The 18,008-nt window shown below is 43.8% G+C and overlaps 1 protein-coding gene across 1 annotated transcript in view; it reads right to left on the bottom strand.

The window, feature by feature from the left end:
* The window catches only part of itfg1 (integrin alpha FG-GAP repeat containing 1), a 155,991-nt gene that overhangs the window by 18,074 nt on the left and 119,909 nt on the right, over positions 1 to 18,008 (bottom strand). The window contains exon 15 of the mRNA XM_069690287.1: positions 411 to 535. Within this exon, the coding sequence (XP_069546388.1) occupies positions 411 to 535 (125 nt within the window). The remainder of the gene's footprint in view (positions 1 to 410; positions 536 to 18,008) is intronic.

The following is an 18,008-nucleotide window of genomic DNA, read 5'->3' as shown; positions in this document are numbered from 1 at the left end:
TGCTCTGCTCATGACTTTAAAAGCAGTTCAATTGCTCCGACCATGAATTAGTTGTTCATTTAATATTTTTCTTGGAAAGTTTTCTGGCTTCTAAAATCATTATCTTCAGTTTGTTTTTCTACTATCACAGACTTTTGTTCATAGACTTACTGCAGAGACAATTCATATCTCAGTCCATTCAAGCTGCTTATTAATGACTTCATTTGGCATTTGACTGCATGTGTGTGTGTGTGTGTGTGTGTGTGTGGGGGGGGGTTCCTTCCTTCCTTTTCTCTGTCTGCTGCACCATGACCATGAGCACACCTCTCTAAAAGTTTCTCCCTCGAATATCCTATGCATCCATACAGCCTACATTCCTGCAGAAGTGCTGTGAATTGTCTCGGTTATATAACCCTCTCATATTTCCTCACCGTCTCTCCGGGCTGCCGCGGGATGCCGACAAAAAGGTGATCCAGGAAGTTGGCGCTGCGTCCGAGGCCCAGCACAGTGTAGGGCAGCTGCAGGGAGAAATGAGCCGACTGGCTCAGCTGACCAGCTGCAGGAAGGGAAGACGAGAAGAGAGACACAAGTTTTAAAGGTTAGAAGAGGAATGTAACTTTCACAACAAATACTGTGTCTATGTCAAGATATATCTCAACAACTGCTGCATGGATTGACCTTAAATGTGGTTCAGACATTTGTGGTCTCCAGAGGATGAACCGTTCCGACTGGAGTGATCTCCAAACTTGTCCTTGGCATTTCTGCTTTTAATGAAATGTCTCGACAACTACTGAACTGAATGTTCCCGTGAGGATAAACTGTGATAACTCTGGTGATCCCCTGACTTCCTCTAGCTCCATCCATCCATCCATCAAAACATCCACCCATCCATCCATCCATCAAAACATCCACCCATCCATCCATCAATCGAAACATCCACCCATCCATCCATCGAAACATCCACCCATCCATCCATCGAAACATCCACCCATCCATCCATCCATCCATCAAAACATCCACCCATCCATCCATCAATCGAAACATCCACCCATCCATCCATCGAAACATCCACCCATCCATCCATCGAAACATCCACCCATCCATCCATCGAAACATCCACCCACCCATCCATCCATCAAAACATCCACCCATCCATCCATCTATCAAAACATCCACCCATCAATCGAAACATCCACCCATCCATCCATCCATTGAAACATCCATCCATCCATTGAAACATCCACCCATCCATCAAAACATCCACCCATTGAAACATCCACCCATCCATTCATCGAAACATCCACCCATCCATCCATTCATCGAAACATCCACCCATCCATCAAAACATCCACCCATCCATCAAAACATCCATCCATCCATCAAAACATCCACCCATCCATTCATCGAAACATCCACCCATCCATCCATCGATCAAAACATCCACCCATCCATTCATCGAAACATCCACCCATCGAAACATCCACCCATCCATCCACCCATCCATCCATCCATCGAAACATCCACCCATCCATCCATACATCGATCCATCCACCCATCAATCCATCCAAACATCCACCCATCCATCCATCCAAAACATCCACCCATCGAAACATCCACCCATCCATCCATCAAAACATCCACCCATCCATTCATCGAAACATCCACCCATCCATCCATCCATCCATCCATCCATCCATCGAAACATCCACCCATCAATCCATCCATCGAAACATCCACCCATCCATCAAAACATCCACCCATCCATCGAAACATCCACCCATCAAAACATCCACCCACCCATTCATCGAAACATCCATCCATCCATCCATCCATCCATCCATCCATCCATCCACCCACCCACCCACCCACCCACCCATCCATCCATCCATCCATCCATCCATCCATCCATCCATCCATCCATCCACCCACCCATCCCTACCTCCCTCCCTTATTACCGAGTTATTTCTACAATTGAACTTCATTTTATCTCAGAAAAGGTTGTTTTAAATTTAAGCAATATTTATAAAAAATATTTTGATCTCTGTATGTCTTGTACATCTGGTGAATTGACAATAAAGTTGACTTTGACTTGAATTGAAACCACTAGTTTGAGTGACGTGAACATTTTCTTTGCTGAGTGGTGCCAATACATTTTGTCCATTTTAAGCTTCCCGTAAACTTTACAAGTTTTCATTCATCACTTTCTGCTCGCTATATCTGATTGAATTATAAACAAAACCCCCATTTGCTTCACAGATTATATTACAGTCCTGCTTCACCAAACGGTCCTGTAAAGTTTCATATGATGTAATGAGATCTAACCTAACCTGTCCTGACCAACGCTGCCAAGACCAAAACTGATAAGACAAAAAAGGGACACGTAAACATAATCAGGGGGATGAAGAGAAACACACAACGAGAGCAGCCAGAGGGACTGCAGCATGAGACCTCGTGTTCTGACATGAAGAGGCGTCATAAAAGATACAAATCAGAGCGAGACACCTGAGGCCAGTGCAACACCTCTCCCGTCTCTTCACCCCGCCTCCGCCTCCTCCTCCTCCTCCATCCTGTAATCTCTCCCTCCTTACTTACTATTCTCATCCAACGCTCGGGTATTTTGTTTCCTGCTTTCTGCTCATCTCTCCGTTTCTCTCCCCTGATACATCACTCCGATTTGGCCTTTCACTTCTCCCTCTTCTTCATCCTCATCTTTACTCTCTCTCTCTCTCCCCCCCTTCAGCTGCTGTATCTCGCCCACGCCACCCAACTCTGCCAAATGCAGCCGACATAAATCAACCTCCACGTTGTAAACAAAGAGAGGAGAAGGAGAGAGAGAGAAGGATGGAGGAGGAGAGAGAGAGAGAAAGCCTGGAGGCAGCCAGTGATCAGAACTAATGTGGATGGACTGCGTATTGCAGGCCGAGAGGAGCACAACAGCTACGCTTCTGCCTTCCTTTTCTTTAATCTGGGTCTAACCTTAGCTTGGTTTAAAAACAACAACAACACATCTGTGTGATTCACCTCGACTGACTTGGGTCATGTCAACCCACCTCAGTATTTCTCTTCATACAATAAAGCAGCCATTTCATTGGGAGGATGACAAGAGAAAAAAAATGTATGATCCAGCTGGTGAAAGTGAGTACTTAACCAGTACAGATGGCTATTGTACGGTGTGAGTCCAATGAAAAGCTGTTCTTAATGCTCTGATGTACGTGCTCTGGGGAGCTCAATGGAAACCATCGACTTCTGCCACCTTCTTCTAAAGGAAGCTTTTCATCACTCATCTCTCATTATGTCTCCAAATTTCCCTCGCTTACTTTTTAGTGCAAAGCTGTGGAGTCGTGAAGAGGCGGCATAATTGTCTTAATCGCACTCGGCACGTCGCGGGAGAGACGGAGATATCAGGACAGTTTAATGGACGCTGACCTGTTCGATCCCCAACTTCTAACAGACATTGAAGTTGAATCCTGGAGTGTCTGACATTTAGTGAGCAGTGCATGTGTGTGAGTGTGTGAGTGTGTGTGTGTGTGTGTGTGTGTGTGTGTGCGGCTGGACGGAGGCATTTTATTACTGAGGAACAAAAACACAGGGAGCCGTCACATCTCGATATAAAAGAACCTTGGACACATTTTTAAAAAGAGGAGCGCTGTTGAGGTCAGAGGAGTTACAGTATATCTGGTGCTCTATTCAAGTTATTTATATTGTATCACAAGTACGCTTAAAGGACTTAACATACTGTAGAGCAAGCCTATGTAAGCCTGACACATCAGTCACAAGTTACACAACTAAATAGGTTATATAAAGTCGACAAATACAGGAAACAAACCATAACAAAGTGACAGTATCTAACACAGCTGGTCCGGCTAAAACAACTGATCATAGACCACCAGAATGTCGAAAAAAACATGAAGAAAAACAACGCAAGAAACTCTGGGCCAGGTCCCAGCTGAGCATGTAAGTCAGCAGTGGGGTTAAAAACATGGACGGAAACACTGAAACAAAAAGACACGTAAAACGAGCAGGAACAGGATGCTGGAAGAAAATGGACTTTGGCTGATGTCCAAAAAAATTGGGACAAAAGCATTGCATCTCTGTGTAAGGACGTGAATTAAAACAAACAAGACTGGGTCAAAAACCGAGTACAGGGCCGGACCGGGCATGAAGCACCAGAGGGCTTTTCATTTCATTAGGCCGGGAGAAGCAGCAGCCGTAATGAGGCTGAGGAGGTGAAGATGGAGCTGAGCTGTAAGGCGAAGCTCTCTACGTACCGGTCGGTCTTCGTCCTTTCTCTCACGTATTGTCATGAACTCTGGGTAAGGACTGAAAGAATACGATTTCCGAGTGGGTGAGGATGCTCTAAGATGAGCTTGAGGAAGTTGCACGGAACAGACTTCTGGGAAACTCAAGCTTTTCCCACTGTGACGCGAATTGCACAAAGATGTTGAGAAGACGAGATGAGCTTTTCATTTGAAACCGATACAGGGACTCGGCTTCTGGGCTGACCAGTGGTGTAACTTTGATCCCTCAGCCACTCAGTCAGTGACAGACAGTCGTGTTTTAGGGCCAAAAATGAAACGAGGAAAACTCTAGATTTCTTGTCAGTCCGGCTTCCATGCGCTGTCAGAGATATATGAGGATGACAATGTGAAGATAAACTTCCTGATGACTGACAATCACCAGCATAGAAGCAAGGCTTTATTTACCTTTTCAGTTTTGTTCCTTAGGTAGACTAGCTGTGCAGCACCTGCCTGAAAATACCAAATCCCCTACACCGACTTTGGTTTTATTACAAACAATAACGTGACCTTTAGTGCCACTTCTTTGTAGTTGATGTCCACCCATCAAATGCCAGGCAAACTACAGGGACTCTGACCACAAAGGAGAGAGCAGGAGTGTGACTGAGTTTCACTCTGAGGTCGATCCTGCACAGGAAGCCTTTTTAAATCAGTTCACTGCCGCTCAGTGGTTCACACTGAACTCTGTCCATCGGGCTGGGCAGAACAGGATTTTTGAGGGGATTGGACCTTTAAGCCAGGCTTGGCTTGATGTTTTTGACAGACTGCTTCTTCCTGTTAGTAGGAGAGAGGTGGATAGCGAGCAGTCGGCCACTCAGCAGGGTGGAGTAGCTGAATGTGTGTGTGTGTGCGTCTGATGGAGGATCAAGTCGGGTTACGTTGCAGGCAGGGAGGCTGGCTTAGCGTCTGCTGAGTGCTGTGTGAGTGTGTGTTTGAGTAGACTCGCCAACAACCACGGCCACAGCTGAAGCAAAGCCATTTCACAACATGGGGAGGCTGGCAGAGGCTATTATGCAGAGCAGTGTATCAGAGCGTGTGTGTGTCTATGTGAGGGAGGGTGTGTTAGTGTGTCTGTCCTATCTCCCAACAGCAGAGCCAGTGGAGGCCTTGGCAGGAAATCCCACCCTGCACACATGACTGACAGCCCACAATCCATCTCTTAGAAGACAAAGCGGATTCAAACAGCATAAACAGTGGCCTTGGTGTGTGTGTGTGTGTGTGTGTGTGTGTGTGTGTGTGTGTGTGTGTGTGTGTGTGTGTGTGTGTGTGTGTGTGTGTGTGTGTGTGTTCACTAAGTTCTAAACATGCACACACTCATGTGGGCACCACGATGTGCTCTGCAGTCAGCAGGTTAGTGTTTCAAGGCCCGGCCAATTATACGAACAAGGAAACACACGCTCACCAAACACACACACACACACACACACACACACACACACACACACACACACACACACACACACACACACACACACACACACACACACACACACACACACACTAAAGTAAATACACAGATTTCTAAAGCTTACAGCCCAATTGTTGCCGAGAGAAACGTGGAAAGAAACAAAATGAACCAAATGAAGTAAAAGAAGCTGTATTTAATTTATTTCTTTTAAATCCCCAAAGTCTGCTGTTTCTGTTCTCAGTGCCACGAGTGTGCTGGACTGAACTTGAACTTGGATGGTGGAATACACAACAGATGGCATGTTTTATAGATTCAGTTTTACAGTTATTGCAATTGTTGTCTTAATATCAGAAAAAACAAACTCACATTTCTGGTGTCTCGTGCAGGATAATTATAACCTCACAATTCTAGGTAACACATCCCAAAACAATAATAATCCAAAGATAAAACAGGTTCATTACCTTCTATTCCAGAAGTTAATGATGTACACAGAGGCTGCTACACATGTGGCTCAAGCTCTGTGATGCTGAAAATAGTGACCAAAGTGTACGTCATAATTTATGTTTTCAGTTTCCTCGAAGCAGACACTTAATGATCCTTCTGTCCTTCTCGAGAAACATTTTATCATCACAAAAAACTTGGAGGCACCAAAGTTTGAGTAGTTGTGCTGCTGCAATTTAAAAGATGCAAAATTAGTTGTGAGCCATGAGTAGAGACTGTTCCCGTCACCTGCCAGAGAGTGAAACCTGTGTCTGTTTTCAGTCTTGGTGAACACCCTCCACAGAACTGATCTCTGATGAAGTCTGTCTGATGTCGTGTACTCTGATGTACTGTAAGTCATTATTGGATTACATTTGCAGTATCTACAGTCGCTGCTCACGGCGCAACGAATGCTTTGCATTGTTTGACTCCCCTCTACTCTTCACTGAGTACCTGAGCCGACACTGTGGGCTGAAACTAATTCAGAACACCGCACATGCACACGAGATGACTCGAGACGCAGCAGTGTGGAATCTCAATTCACTATCTGTTAATTGTATTTTAGCCTGCTGTGGTTTGTCGAGCGACAGCTTTTCCCTGTTGATAAAATACATTTAGCTTATTCTCACTTTATCGTTCCTTGTTTTTCTCACAACAGGAAGCCAGATAGGTCCATGATAAGGTTACTGGGACACAAACTCGCACCCCCCCGATAATGAAGCAGACAAACTTCACGTCCTCGAGGGCGCGGGAGAGAAAAATGGGGAAAAAAATTGAACAGAAACAGTAGACAGAAAGTCAGACAGATAGAGGACATGGATGCCTCTAAGGGAGCTTCAACATGTTAATGTGTGCATGCGTGTGCATGTGTGTGTGTGTGTGTCCATCTGTTGAGGTCTTATGACACACATCCTCATGTCCTGTCTGGAGGTTTCAGTACATCTGGCCAGACAGGCAGAGCAACAATGTCACGTCGATCAGTCTGAATCTGAGTGAAGTGTGTGTATGGATGTTTGAGGAGAATAACACATGTGACAAATCAAGAATAAATGACACGTCTAAACATAAAAACATCAACGTACTATCTGCAAATCCTTCCAAGAGGACATGAAATATGCCAATCTCATGATTCCAACTAATTCATAGAGGATGGAAACATGGTCATCAACATAATTACACACACACACACACACACACACACACACACACACACACACACACACACACACACACACACACACACACACACACACACACACACACACACACACACACACACACACACACACACACACACACCGTCTGCCTGTGTGGCTCTTTCGCTCTCCAGGGCTTCAAAACTGAAAGAAAAAAAAGAAATCTCAGAAATTCCGACTGCCTGTCGCTATAGAAACCATTTGCTCCCCTGATGGCGATAAAAGGAGCAAATTGCTGAGATGTTGGGTGGAGCCATGAGGGATAGAAGTGTGTGCGCGCGCACACGCACACGCACACGCACACACACACACACACACACACACACACACACCTGCCTTGCCTGAAGAGCCTCCTTCAGGGCTCATACGATGGTGTCAAGATCTGGACAATGATTTGCAAGGGGAAATGTGTGTATATGTGTGTGCGTGTGTGTGTGTGTGTGTGTGTGTGTGTGTGTGTGTGTGTGTGTGTGTGAGAGACTGAAGGACCCAGAGGGCTTTATAATTGTTCTGTCTTTATCACCATCCAACTTTGCACCGTCTCTCAAACACTACAGCACTGAAGCATGTTGACACCGGCACCCAGATGACGACCAAAATTATACTGCATGTGTGTGTGTGTGCACGAACAGACGTAAAGTCAGCTGTCACTACTATAGTTTTCCCTTACTAAAAGCAAAAATAAAGAGCAGGTCAACCACAAATAAAACGTTTTCATATTTGTCTCGGAGGTAAAATATCTGCTACAAATGAAACTACAAATCAATAGAATAAAATTAGAAAGTAAATGAAAGAAACGAGCATTATAAGCTTAAAACTAACTTTAATGAAGTTGTAGAGTTTTGAACATTTCAAGAAATGATAAAAGAGCATACTGTAAGTTTGTGCTCTTGAGTTTTATCAGAGAACTTTTAGAGATCATAGTAATGACCAAATTACTGACTCATAGAAGACCATGACCTCATTTTTGTGCAGCATATATAAATAATTCTAATCTGAAAAACTGTATAAACAAGACTCAAATGGAGTTAACAGTACAAGGCACCAAAACAAGTGCATTTCCAAAGTATCGTGTGGAATTATAACTCCACATCTGGCTGAAGGATTAGAAACTTGACTGTTTGCAAAGAGTCCTATTTTGTCACTCAGTGTTGGACGCATTTAGAAATCTTCAACAAATACATGAATGAAGTAAGAGATCTCTGATTGCATTTGGGAAAGCCTCTTACTTTTTCCATGTAATAGAAAACAGCTGCCTTTGCCTTAATTAGCCCTAGTATTACAAATATCTATTCTTATACATCAGCATCCATCATCATACAAGACCAAGATTCTACACACATGCTACGGAGGCTCTGTTGGGTTGTACTTAACGGCCCGGTGGAGCTTTGAACGAGCATGACCTCGTGCTCCGACATGCTGGTATTTAGCACGTAGGATGTTTACCATGTTCTAAGTTTAGTGTACTAATATTTTCTAACTAGCACTAAACACAAAGGAAGGCTGAGGCTGATATGAATGTTAATAATCTTGCATATTTTGACCTAATGATGATGCTAGAGGAAAAGTCAGGCAATTTCGAAACTCAAAACGATTCATCCTCTGGACACCATGAATGTCTGTACACGACACATTTCACAGCAGCCCATGCAACAGTTGTTGTGATATTCAGTGTAGACTATAGACTGAACATAAAAATGGACATAGTCCCTATGTCGGAAATGTCAACCAACCAATATGACCAATGCATTGATTTTAGATTCGCTCAGATCCACACATCGCTCCTTCCCAGCTTCACCAAATATGGTCATTTCTGGCTCCGTAAAATCAAGATGGCGTCAGCCAAAATGCCAGACTCAAGACTCAAGAGACCGTTTACAAATCAATCAGGGACGTCATGGTGGGTTCCCTCTTGGATCAAAGTGGTGGAGCAATATGTACAGAAATACAACCATACTATTAGCCTGGGTAAAAACTCAAGCTGATGAAGCTACTCAACAAACGAACTGAGGAGGATGGCTCATTGAATTGACTGCTGGAGACACATTTGATCTTCTTTAGATTAGTTTTACTCTCCGTGATACAGCACATCACACATAAACACACATACAAGCACACTTCATTCATTGAAATCCAACGATGTTTGGAGGCGGACGACAACGACTAATTAAAAGCTGAACAGTCTCTGGACAATATAAGGTATCTAAAAAGTGGCTGCTGAGAAGAGCGACTGAAGTGTTAGAAGTGAGAGAAGAAAAGGCGGAGGGATGGAGGAGTGATGTGGAGGAGAAAAAATATGAAGGAAGAGGGAGTTGAAGGAGAGAAAAACAGGGGAGAGAAGACGCATGCTAAGCCTGATCGATAGTAATTCTCCATGTCTCTGTGGAGGGTTGCCTCTCCTCTCGTTTTTTCCCCCCTTTCCACTCCAATATTTCCTTCTCCTCTGTTCTGATCTCTCTGCACTCCCATCTCTCATCTTTCTCTTTTGTTCCACCCTCATTTTCACTCCTATCCTGTTCTCTCTGCGACTCCACTCTATGCTTTCAGCGCTGTCCTCTGCACCCTCTCATCTTCTCCCCTCTCAACCCTTTTCATTTCGCTCGTCCACCTACACTCCCATCTTACTCCGGTATTGTCAGTTCTCCCCGTGTGCGACTATCCTCCATATACTGTGCAATAACACGGTAACCCTCAATGTTGACCTAATGAGGCCTCTGAGAACAAATGACAAAGACGTCATGCCGATCTATGGCCACGGTGTACCCTCCACTGTGGCCATAGATCGGCATGACGTCTTTGTCATTTGATGTCTTTGATGCTGCTTGTAGCATGCAGCTGATGCAGCTGAAATCATCGTGAGTGGCTTCATGTGAACGTACGGGTTAACACGAGTCGGCACGCACCGGATTTTCTATTTGAATTACAATCGAAACGTTCTGAATGTTTAAAAGGTTAAGATATGATCAATATGTTTGTGGATGAGATGCTGCAGGTGAACATGTGTTTTCGAAAGGTTAGCTACGCATGTTCAATGAGTGTGTGTGTGTGTGTTTGTGTGTGTGTGTGTGTGTGTATGTGTGTGTGTGTGTGTGTGTGTGTGTGTGTGTGTGTGTGTGTGTGTGTGTGTGTGTGTGTGTGTGTGTGTGTGTGTGTGTGTGTGTGTGTGTGTGTGTGTGTGTGTGTGTGTGTGTGTGTGTGTGTGTGTGTGTGTGTGTGTGTGTGTGTGTGTGTGTGTGTGTGTGTGTGTGTGTGTGTGTGTGTGTGTGTGTGTGTGTGTGTGTGTGTGTGTGTGTGTGTGTGTGTGTGTGTGTGTGTGTGTGTGTGTGTGTGTGTGTGTGTGTGTGTGTGTGTGTGTGTGTGTGTGTGTGTGTGTGTGTGTGTAAACCCTTGGTAATCCCCTGAACTCATTAGCCTAATTGGACAGTCTGCAGAGAGCTCCACATTGATCTGGGCCTGTTATGACTCTCCTCCCTCCCTATGAGCACTTTCTTTTCCTCGGCCCGTCTTGCCGTTACTTCTGTCTCAAATGTCCTCTCACTGTTTCTTTCTCTTCTGTTCCCATGTGCACCAGCTTTGGCGCGCTCGCACTGTGTGAACACAGATACCCGTCCTGGAGTTGTTAGCACTTTTGCTTTTATGCCTGTTAACATAACAACATTATTCTTTCTGCTTCAATTTCAAGGTCGGTTGCACTAACAGCCAAATATGTTGGGTTCAAAGACGCTAATGCAATAACGAGCTATGAACACTGACAATAGACGGATGTCTATCCAAGTATATTTAAGGTAGTATAGTTATGTACTGTGCTGAAAAACTCAAACCACACTTTGTTTAAAAAACAAACAAACTATTGTAAACACGGTTTAATCTCATTGCACATTATCGGACAAAATTATGTGTGGCTTTCAACGCATTAATAAAGAGCTGTTTGTGAAATAACTGTCCTCCACTGCTTCCCAGAAAAACTGTGCATAGCCCTGATTCGAGTGGTGAATCTAAAAAAACGCACTAAATGAGCTACACTTGCAGGCTGGTTTATTCAGGCTGAAGTTGCTGGTGCCACTCCTAAACAGAAACATAATCTGGACGTCCAGAGCAGCACAGACCCATGACAACTGTTTGTCTAACAAACATATTGGAAATGCATAATGAATTAATGACATGCCCAACAATTCTCCCATAATGAGGATTAGCTAAAGTCATGTAGCAAGCATGTTACTGTACGTCCATTAATACTAATAAACAAACAGTTATGAGTATTCAGAGTCATGGGGCTCTATTTTAACTAAGCACATGGTACAAAGCCATTTAGAGTGTGTCAAAATCTACTTTTGTTAGTTTACCAGCAAATAATCTGAGCACAATCTAAGGTGCATAGCTTAAAGTGGTTGTACTGTCGTGCCCTGATTTATCATTAAGTGTCATCTCTCAATTCCTTCTAAAAAGCAAGTGGTATTGAAAAATGCAAGAGCAGTTTGTTATTGTAACGGTTTATTAACAGTAGAAAGACAGAACACTTCTCTGCTCGCTGCTGCATGTTCCTGTGTGTGTGTGTGTGACATGCTGAGTGGACGTGTATGTGTTGATGCATATTATTATTGGAATAATAAATGTTGGTAAATCTTGCTTTCTGCTGCCTCAAGATAGCAATGTGCCAACACAGTGGGCCTGACCACTTCCGATATCTGATACCGGTACTTCCAACTGTTCCTAAACAATATTTTTAAAGAAATATCTCACATGCAAGCTGTCACTAAAAGTTGTAATTTACAGATGTTCCTTAAACGCCTCACACGGTATCGGTAGACGCAAGCCAGTCGGCTGCACGCAGAGAAGAATCGGGTCCTCATTTACTGCAGTGCAACTCAGGTGTTTGGAAAAATATGAGTTTGAAAACAGTGAAATATGGTGCTCGACTGTAAGATTTCCTTCTGTTGAAACTGACGGCTTTCATCGACGTCCGAAGTAAAGCCATCGAAAGTTAAACCTGAAGCTCACTGAAGCTGATGCGATTTACTCCTGCGTAAACCCAGCAAAAGTCATGCGTTTTAAAATGAAAGCTAATGAAATTTAATACTAAGTGACATGGCATTTTTAGATCGTAAATACAATGTAGAATTTAAGCAATTGGACAGGAAAATCACTGCATCGGTCTGACTCCAGCAAAGACACTTGTGTTGTGCTTGAAACGCTTTGGGCCAGGTGCAAGCTAGAGCACAAAATATTTTGGCCCATTTAATGCCCCACTTAACTGAAAAACAAATAGGTTGTAAAACGAGTCTTCAACACATTAAAAAAACAAAAAACAAAAACTAAACCACTAGTTTTCGTATGTGTACTTTGATGTAAGTTGAGGGAATTTGAAAATGTATTACATTACACCATAAATAATGCAGTTATTCTGCTTTGTCATCATTCCTGATAGTGTTTAAGAGATAGTGATTAACCTGTTTTGAGACCGGTGAAATCAAATATTTAAGTTGGGGATACAGACATGAATATCTTTTCTTGTCTTTCTGATAGCTGTCTGTGCTGAACGTGGTGTGTTACTCTGGAACACTGTTGTCCAGCCGTCTGAAGATAAATGGTGTTGGATGACCGCGTGTGAGCCGGGACTCAGGGGGAGCCACGGCACTGTTTTCCTTCTCAGCGTCTCGGAGTGTCCACAGTCGGAGAGAGAGAAGATTAAAAAGGTTGTTAATGAATAACTTCAACGATTCATCTGCACCACCCTGCCTGCCGTCCTCACTGTGTGTCTCAGCAGGACTCGGCTGATAATGAGGTGTGGTGTTGTCAGAAGCGCAGCCTGTGCTCATCCATCCAACCTGCTTAGTAAGGGGCATGGCACGCCGCTGTCTGCTGCCACACACACACGCACACGCACACACACACACACACACACACACACACACACACACACACACACACACACAAAGAAGGTCAAGGAGAGACAGATGTCAGGTACGCCCACATGCATATGCTGCCCCACACACACAAGACACACAAGTTTAGTCAACTGTACATGAACACGTCGTGCTGTACTGTACTGCAGAGCTGCTGCTGACCTTTACTGGACAGATAAGAGGATTACATTACCATTATAACATGTCTGAGAGTACATGCGGATATATCATGTACTGTGTGTGTTAGCAGTGTCTCTCAGGTACGATTACTCTACTTCTAGTAGTGTCTCCATCCACACTCTTTCTCTACTTGACTTTTATTTATATCCATCACCCAATCGTCTTTCATTCTTTCTTCTTTTTCTCTACCAGAACTCCATTAATATATTTTGTCTTTTCGGTCGTCTTCTCTATCTCTCAGCATTTTATAATCTCTCTTTCCTCTCTGCTCTCGTTCCCTTTCAGGAGGGTGAAGGGTAAGTGAAGATCGTTGGGCCCCAGTGGAGAGGCCCAGACATCGTGGGTGTGCGTGTGTGTGTGTGTGTGTGTGAGCGTGAGCGTGAGCTTGTGCGCTTGTGTGTGCCCCATCATTGCTCATCTCTGGCAGCCTCGCTGGCTGTTCCTCGAGCTACAAGCTACAGAATAAATACACTTTAAATCACACCACACACGCACACACACACACACACACACACACACACACACACACACACACACACACACACACACACACACACACACACACACACACACACACACACACACACACACACACACACACACACACACACACAGCCTGCTCCCTGGCAGCACTTTGCTGCTGTTAAATGAGGGGTCTGGGGAGTTGTGCCGGCAAAGCCTTTGGCTACTCTCGCGCTCCTCCTCTCAGTGTGCACTCCAGTCAAACACACACTGGAAAAATAAGCTGGAGTTGACGGACAGACTGTAAAAATGCCAGGATATTCTAAATGAGTGGAATTCTGCTACTGAACACACAAAACCATGAACACTGTCAGGGGAACCACAGCCTCCTCACAGACAAAGATGTACTGGCTGAGTGGACAAAATGTCAGAACCATCCGCACCCCACATGAACTAGATGGATCAGCTGGATCCAGGTGAAAGCTGGAATCCGTTCACTGTTATTTTTACTTTAATGTGTTTTGCTTGGGATCGTTGCCTTTAGAGAAAAAAAGACTCACAAATGACTGGCGGCAAAGTTTCCACACAAAAGAACCCTATGCTGCTTTGTTTCACCTCTTACAAGGTCCGGAAAGAAATGTACTACTTTTGTGACAAAACAATTTTTCCAGAGTTTCGCATCCACTTTTAATGAAACAGTTATTTGGAGTTTATTGACATAACTGAAGCATTCATTCAGATGAACTTTACCAAACTGAGTGAGATGCAGAGTTGGAATTGGATCAAAAAGACTGAAGGATGTCGAGCAACATTAACCACCTCTTTAAGTTTAAAGGGCAAACTTGTTGGCAAACATGTAGCAGGTTAATTTTAGCTGTGATTTTGGTCTTTACCACAGACTGTATATAGAAGTGGATGGAGCTTCCAGGTCTGAAAAATGAGGCCGATGCGGAAGTGCCTTAAGCTGCAATACCATCGAGTGCCACTAGAAGTCTCATGAAATTCTCAGTCAATAATATTTCTCGACGAGTTATTTCAGTTTTTCGAGCTGAAATCGTTCCTTTTTATTTGTTTTCTGGCCATCCATCTGAAAATATTCCTGTAATCAATTCTAAAATAAGCTTAAAAAAACGTGCTTGATTGACAGGCCCGTGGTGCAGTCAGGTTATGGTTATTGGTGGCAGGGATGTAGTATCGTCGGGTTTCCAAACTGATTGAAACACATCCTTGCCATGCGTGAGCGTGGCTGAGCAAATGTCTACGCGAACAGGGTTTTCAGACAGTAAAGAAAACTGGTTTAGACCAGTTCCTCAGGAAAATATCTGTCTCTTCAGCTGCCACATGATCCACTGTGTTCCCCATCCAGTGTCTAACTGAGTCTGTCTGCCGTTGTTTGGTGCTAAAAAAGAAATGTACAGTCGGGGTTTCCTCTGAAGAAGCTGCCTGCTGCAGTTAAAAAGGACACTATGTGAGTGGAGAACAGTGAAGCTGTTGGGCATAACAATGAGCTAAAACTCACTATAAAGCTCTGGGATGAGTCTCCATATGGCTCATCACTACATCACATTGTTTTCACATCGATACATTTGATACGACAGTTGTGAACGACCTTTGCTTGTTTAAACACTAGCGTTCCCCTGTGCAAGGTCCATGAAAGAGTTGTGTTCCCTGTTTGGTGTGGAGGAACTCCCTGGCATGAACACAGAGCGCCGACCTGAAACACATCCAACAACCTTGGGGATGAATTGGAGTGAGCCGGCTAACCTCACTAATGCTCTTGAATGGCAGCAAATCCCCAGCCTGATATTACCAGACTCAAATTCACTTGGTAAAAATATGGATCTGGCCACGCTCCACTGAGGACAGTTTATAGTCGTTGCATACTAATGGCTATAGATGTTGGACTTAATTTTCAAACTTCTGCAGCAGCCTTTAACTAATCAGTATTTATCACCAAATTATGTTTGCTGTGCACCACAACAACAGAGACCCCCTGAAATGTGATCAAAGTGCACCAACGTGTTGGTAAATGACCGCTGCAGCCTTTTCAAAGTAAATTTAACCGAATCGTTCTTGCTCCGGCTTTGATCTATTCCGTCCATTGTTGGAATTCCATTTAGAAACAAACACTTGACTTCAATGTCATTGATCTGCCCTTTTCAGAAAGGTTGAGCTTCATTTGAGCAGGGTTTCCAGACTACAATCACTACGGAAACTGAAGCCGTGCGCAGGTGGTGGTTCCAGGAGGAGTGAAGGCAATGTGAAGAGAGTTAAGTGTAAAGTTTAAGTGTCCACATACCTTTGGACATGGAGCATTGCAAAGTCTTTAAAGAATCAGAAGCAGTAAGGCCTACGACACACTGCCGGCACAAGTGATTATAGATAGTTTTGATGTATATTTGAGCTAGGAACCCCTCAAATTTACAGTGAAACGATCTATAATCATGGCTTGAGTGCAGAACAGGCGTCGGGTCTAAAGTCTAGATGACACGCATGCCATGCAGGCAGTGTGTCCCAGGCCGAAGTATGGTTCTGTCGGCAGCTCCGCAATGGACCAGTGTGACATATATTTTGTCATCTGGTTACATCCTTGCTGATGTTATTGCGAAGCGGTTGCACTCGGTTTTCTTGACGTTTTTTTATGATGTTCAGCCAAACAAAATAAACGAGGAAGCTTTCTAATGGGCACGTGTGGAATGTGTCCATATACAGTATGTGTAACCCCATATGTTGTACGTAAAGAAGTGAATTTGATCAGGGTTTATACGTTTGAAACTGTAAATGAAATCTCCAAATAAATCTCAGCTCGTTCGGTGCGTACAGCCTGCCTCCACATGCAGTGGGATTCTGTATCACTCTCCCATCTTCACTGCAGTGGGCGTGGGTGCAGGTGGTAACAGGCCCCCGCTCCTCCTCCACTGTGGCTCTCTCTGCCCATGTAACTGAATATTTGAAGCTAGCGGAGTGTGTGCAGAGAGGTTGAAATCATGAGATGTGTTTAAAACAACTAAATACTGGAGAGCTGGTGTTAAGATTTTGTCCACTCTGTGTTTTGAGGCTCGGACAGAGAGCAGCTAATTGAAAAGTCTGCAGCCATTGGAGGATTAGTTTTAGCGCTGTTTTGCAGCTGGGAGCTTATAGCTGTCTGGTGGTGGTGAAATAATAATGATGTTAGACTGTGATCTGTCTACTCGCTCTTTAAATATGTATATACTCCAACTGTGCCAACAGACAAATGAAACAATGAAATCTGACAAAGTGGGATTATGCTGCACACAGGAATCCACACAGACTATATATATCCCTGACCCCGGGCTGTCAGTGCATCTTGTCCTCATCCAGCTCTATGTCCTTCCCACAATTCAACATCAACTAGGTTAACTGGAGCTAATACAGCACAGCACTGCCATCCTCAACGTCTCATCTCATCTCTCCGTGCATCTATCTCTCTCTACCTATCTTTCTATTCTTATTAGTCTTAAGTGAGGGGGCAGTGTTCATCAGCTCCTGGAGGCTGCACAAATCTCTAATACCATGACCCTGTGATCCTACTGTGTATACCATAATAATGAATAAAGTTGGAGTCACAGGGTTTGGATTGACATTAATAAAATACTTGCCACAATTTATTTGGTAGGATCAACAAAGTCTCAATTTCCCTGCTTAGAACTGGGATTATGTAAATGTTTATTTTACACATTTACCTGATGCAGAAAGAAATTCAACAAAAATATGATGGTGGCTGATTGTAGGAGCGGCACATCAACTTTGGACAATTGAAAGGGAACACTTTGTTTTTAGTTTAAATGTAACGGCTTCAATCTGACACTGAACATAAAAACAATCAACTTAAGCTCCTCTCGCCTTCTCTTATTAAACACGACCTTTGAACCTTTTCATTACGGCTGGTTCCTGCTGCTCTGTATCACATGATGTAACGCAATCACATGGTGTCATTTGATGAGGGACAAAAAAAGAGCACTTGTTTTGTTGCAGATCATGTCGCTGATGAAAATGTGGCAGAATCGTTGTCATTTAGAAATGCGATCACAGAAGTATGAAATGAGATTGCGTTTTTTATACAATATATTGTGCTGCAGTGTGA

This window comes from Brachyistius frenatus, unplaced genomic scaffold (genome assembly GCF_029030835.1).
Source record: "Brachyistius frenatus isolate BFR_SWC_R1_liver_20210118 unplaced genomic scaffold, ASM2903083v1 Contig_9, whole genome shotgun sequence".
NCBI classification, from domain to species: Eukaryota; Metazoa; Chordata; class Actinopteri; family Embiotocidae; genus Brachyistius; species Brachyistius frenatus.
Note: the sequence above shows the minus strand (reverse complement) of the source record. Positions and strands in the feature narration are given on the sequence as shown.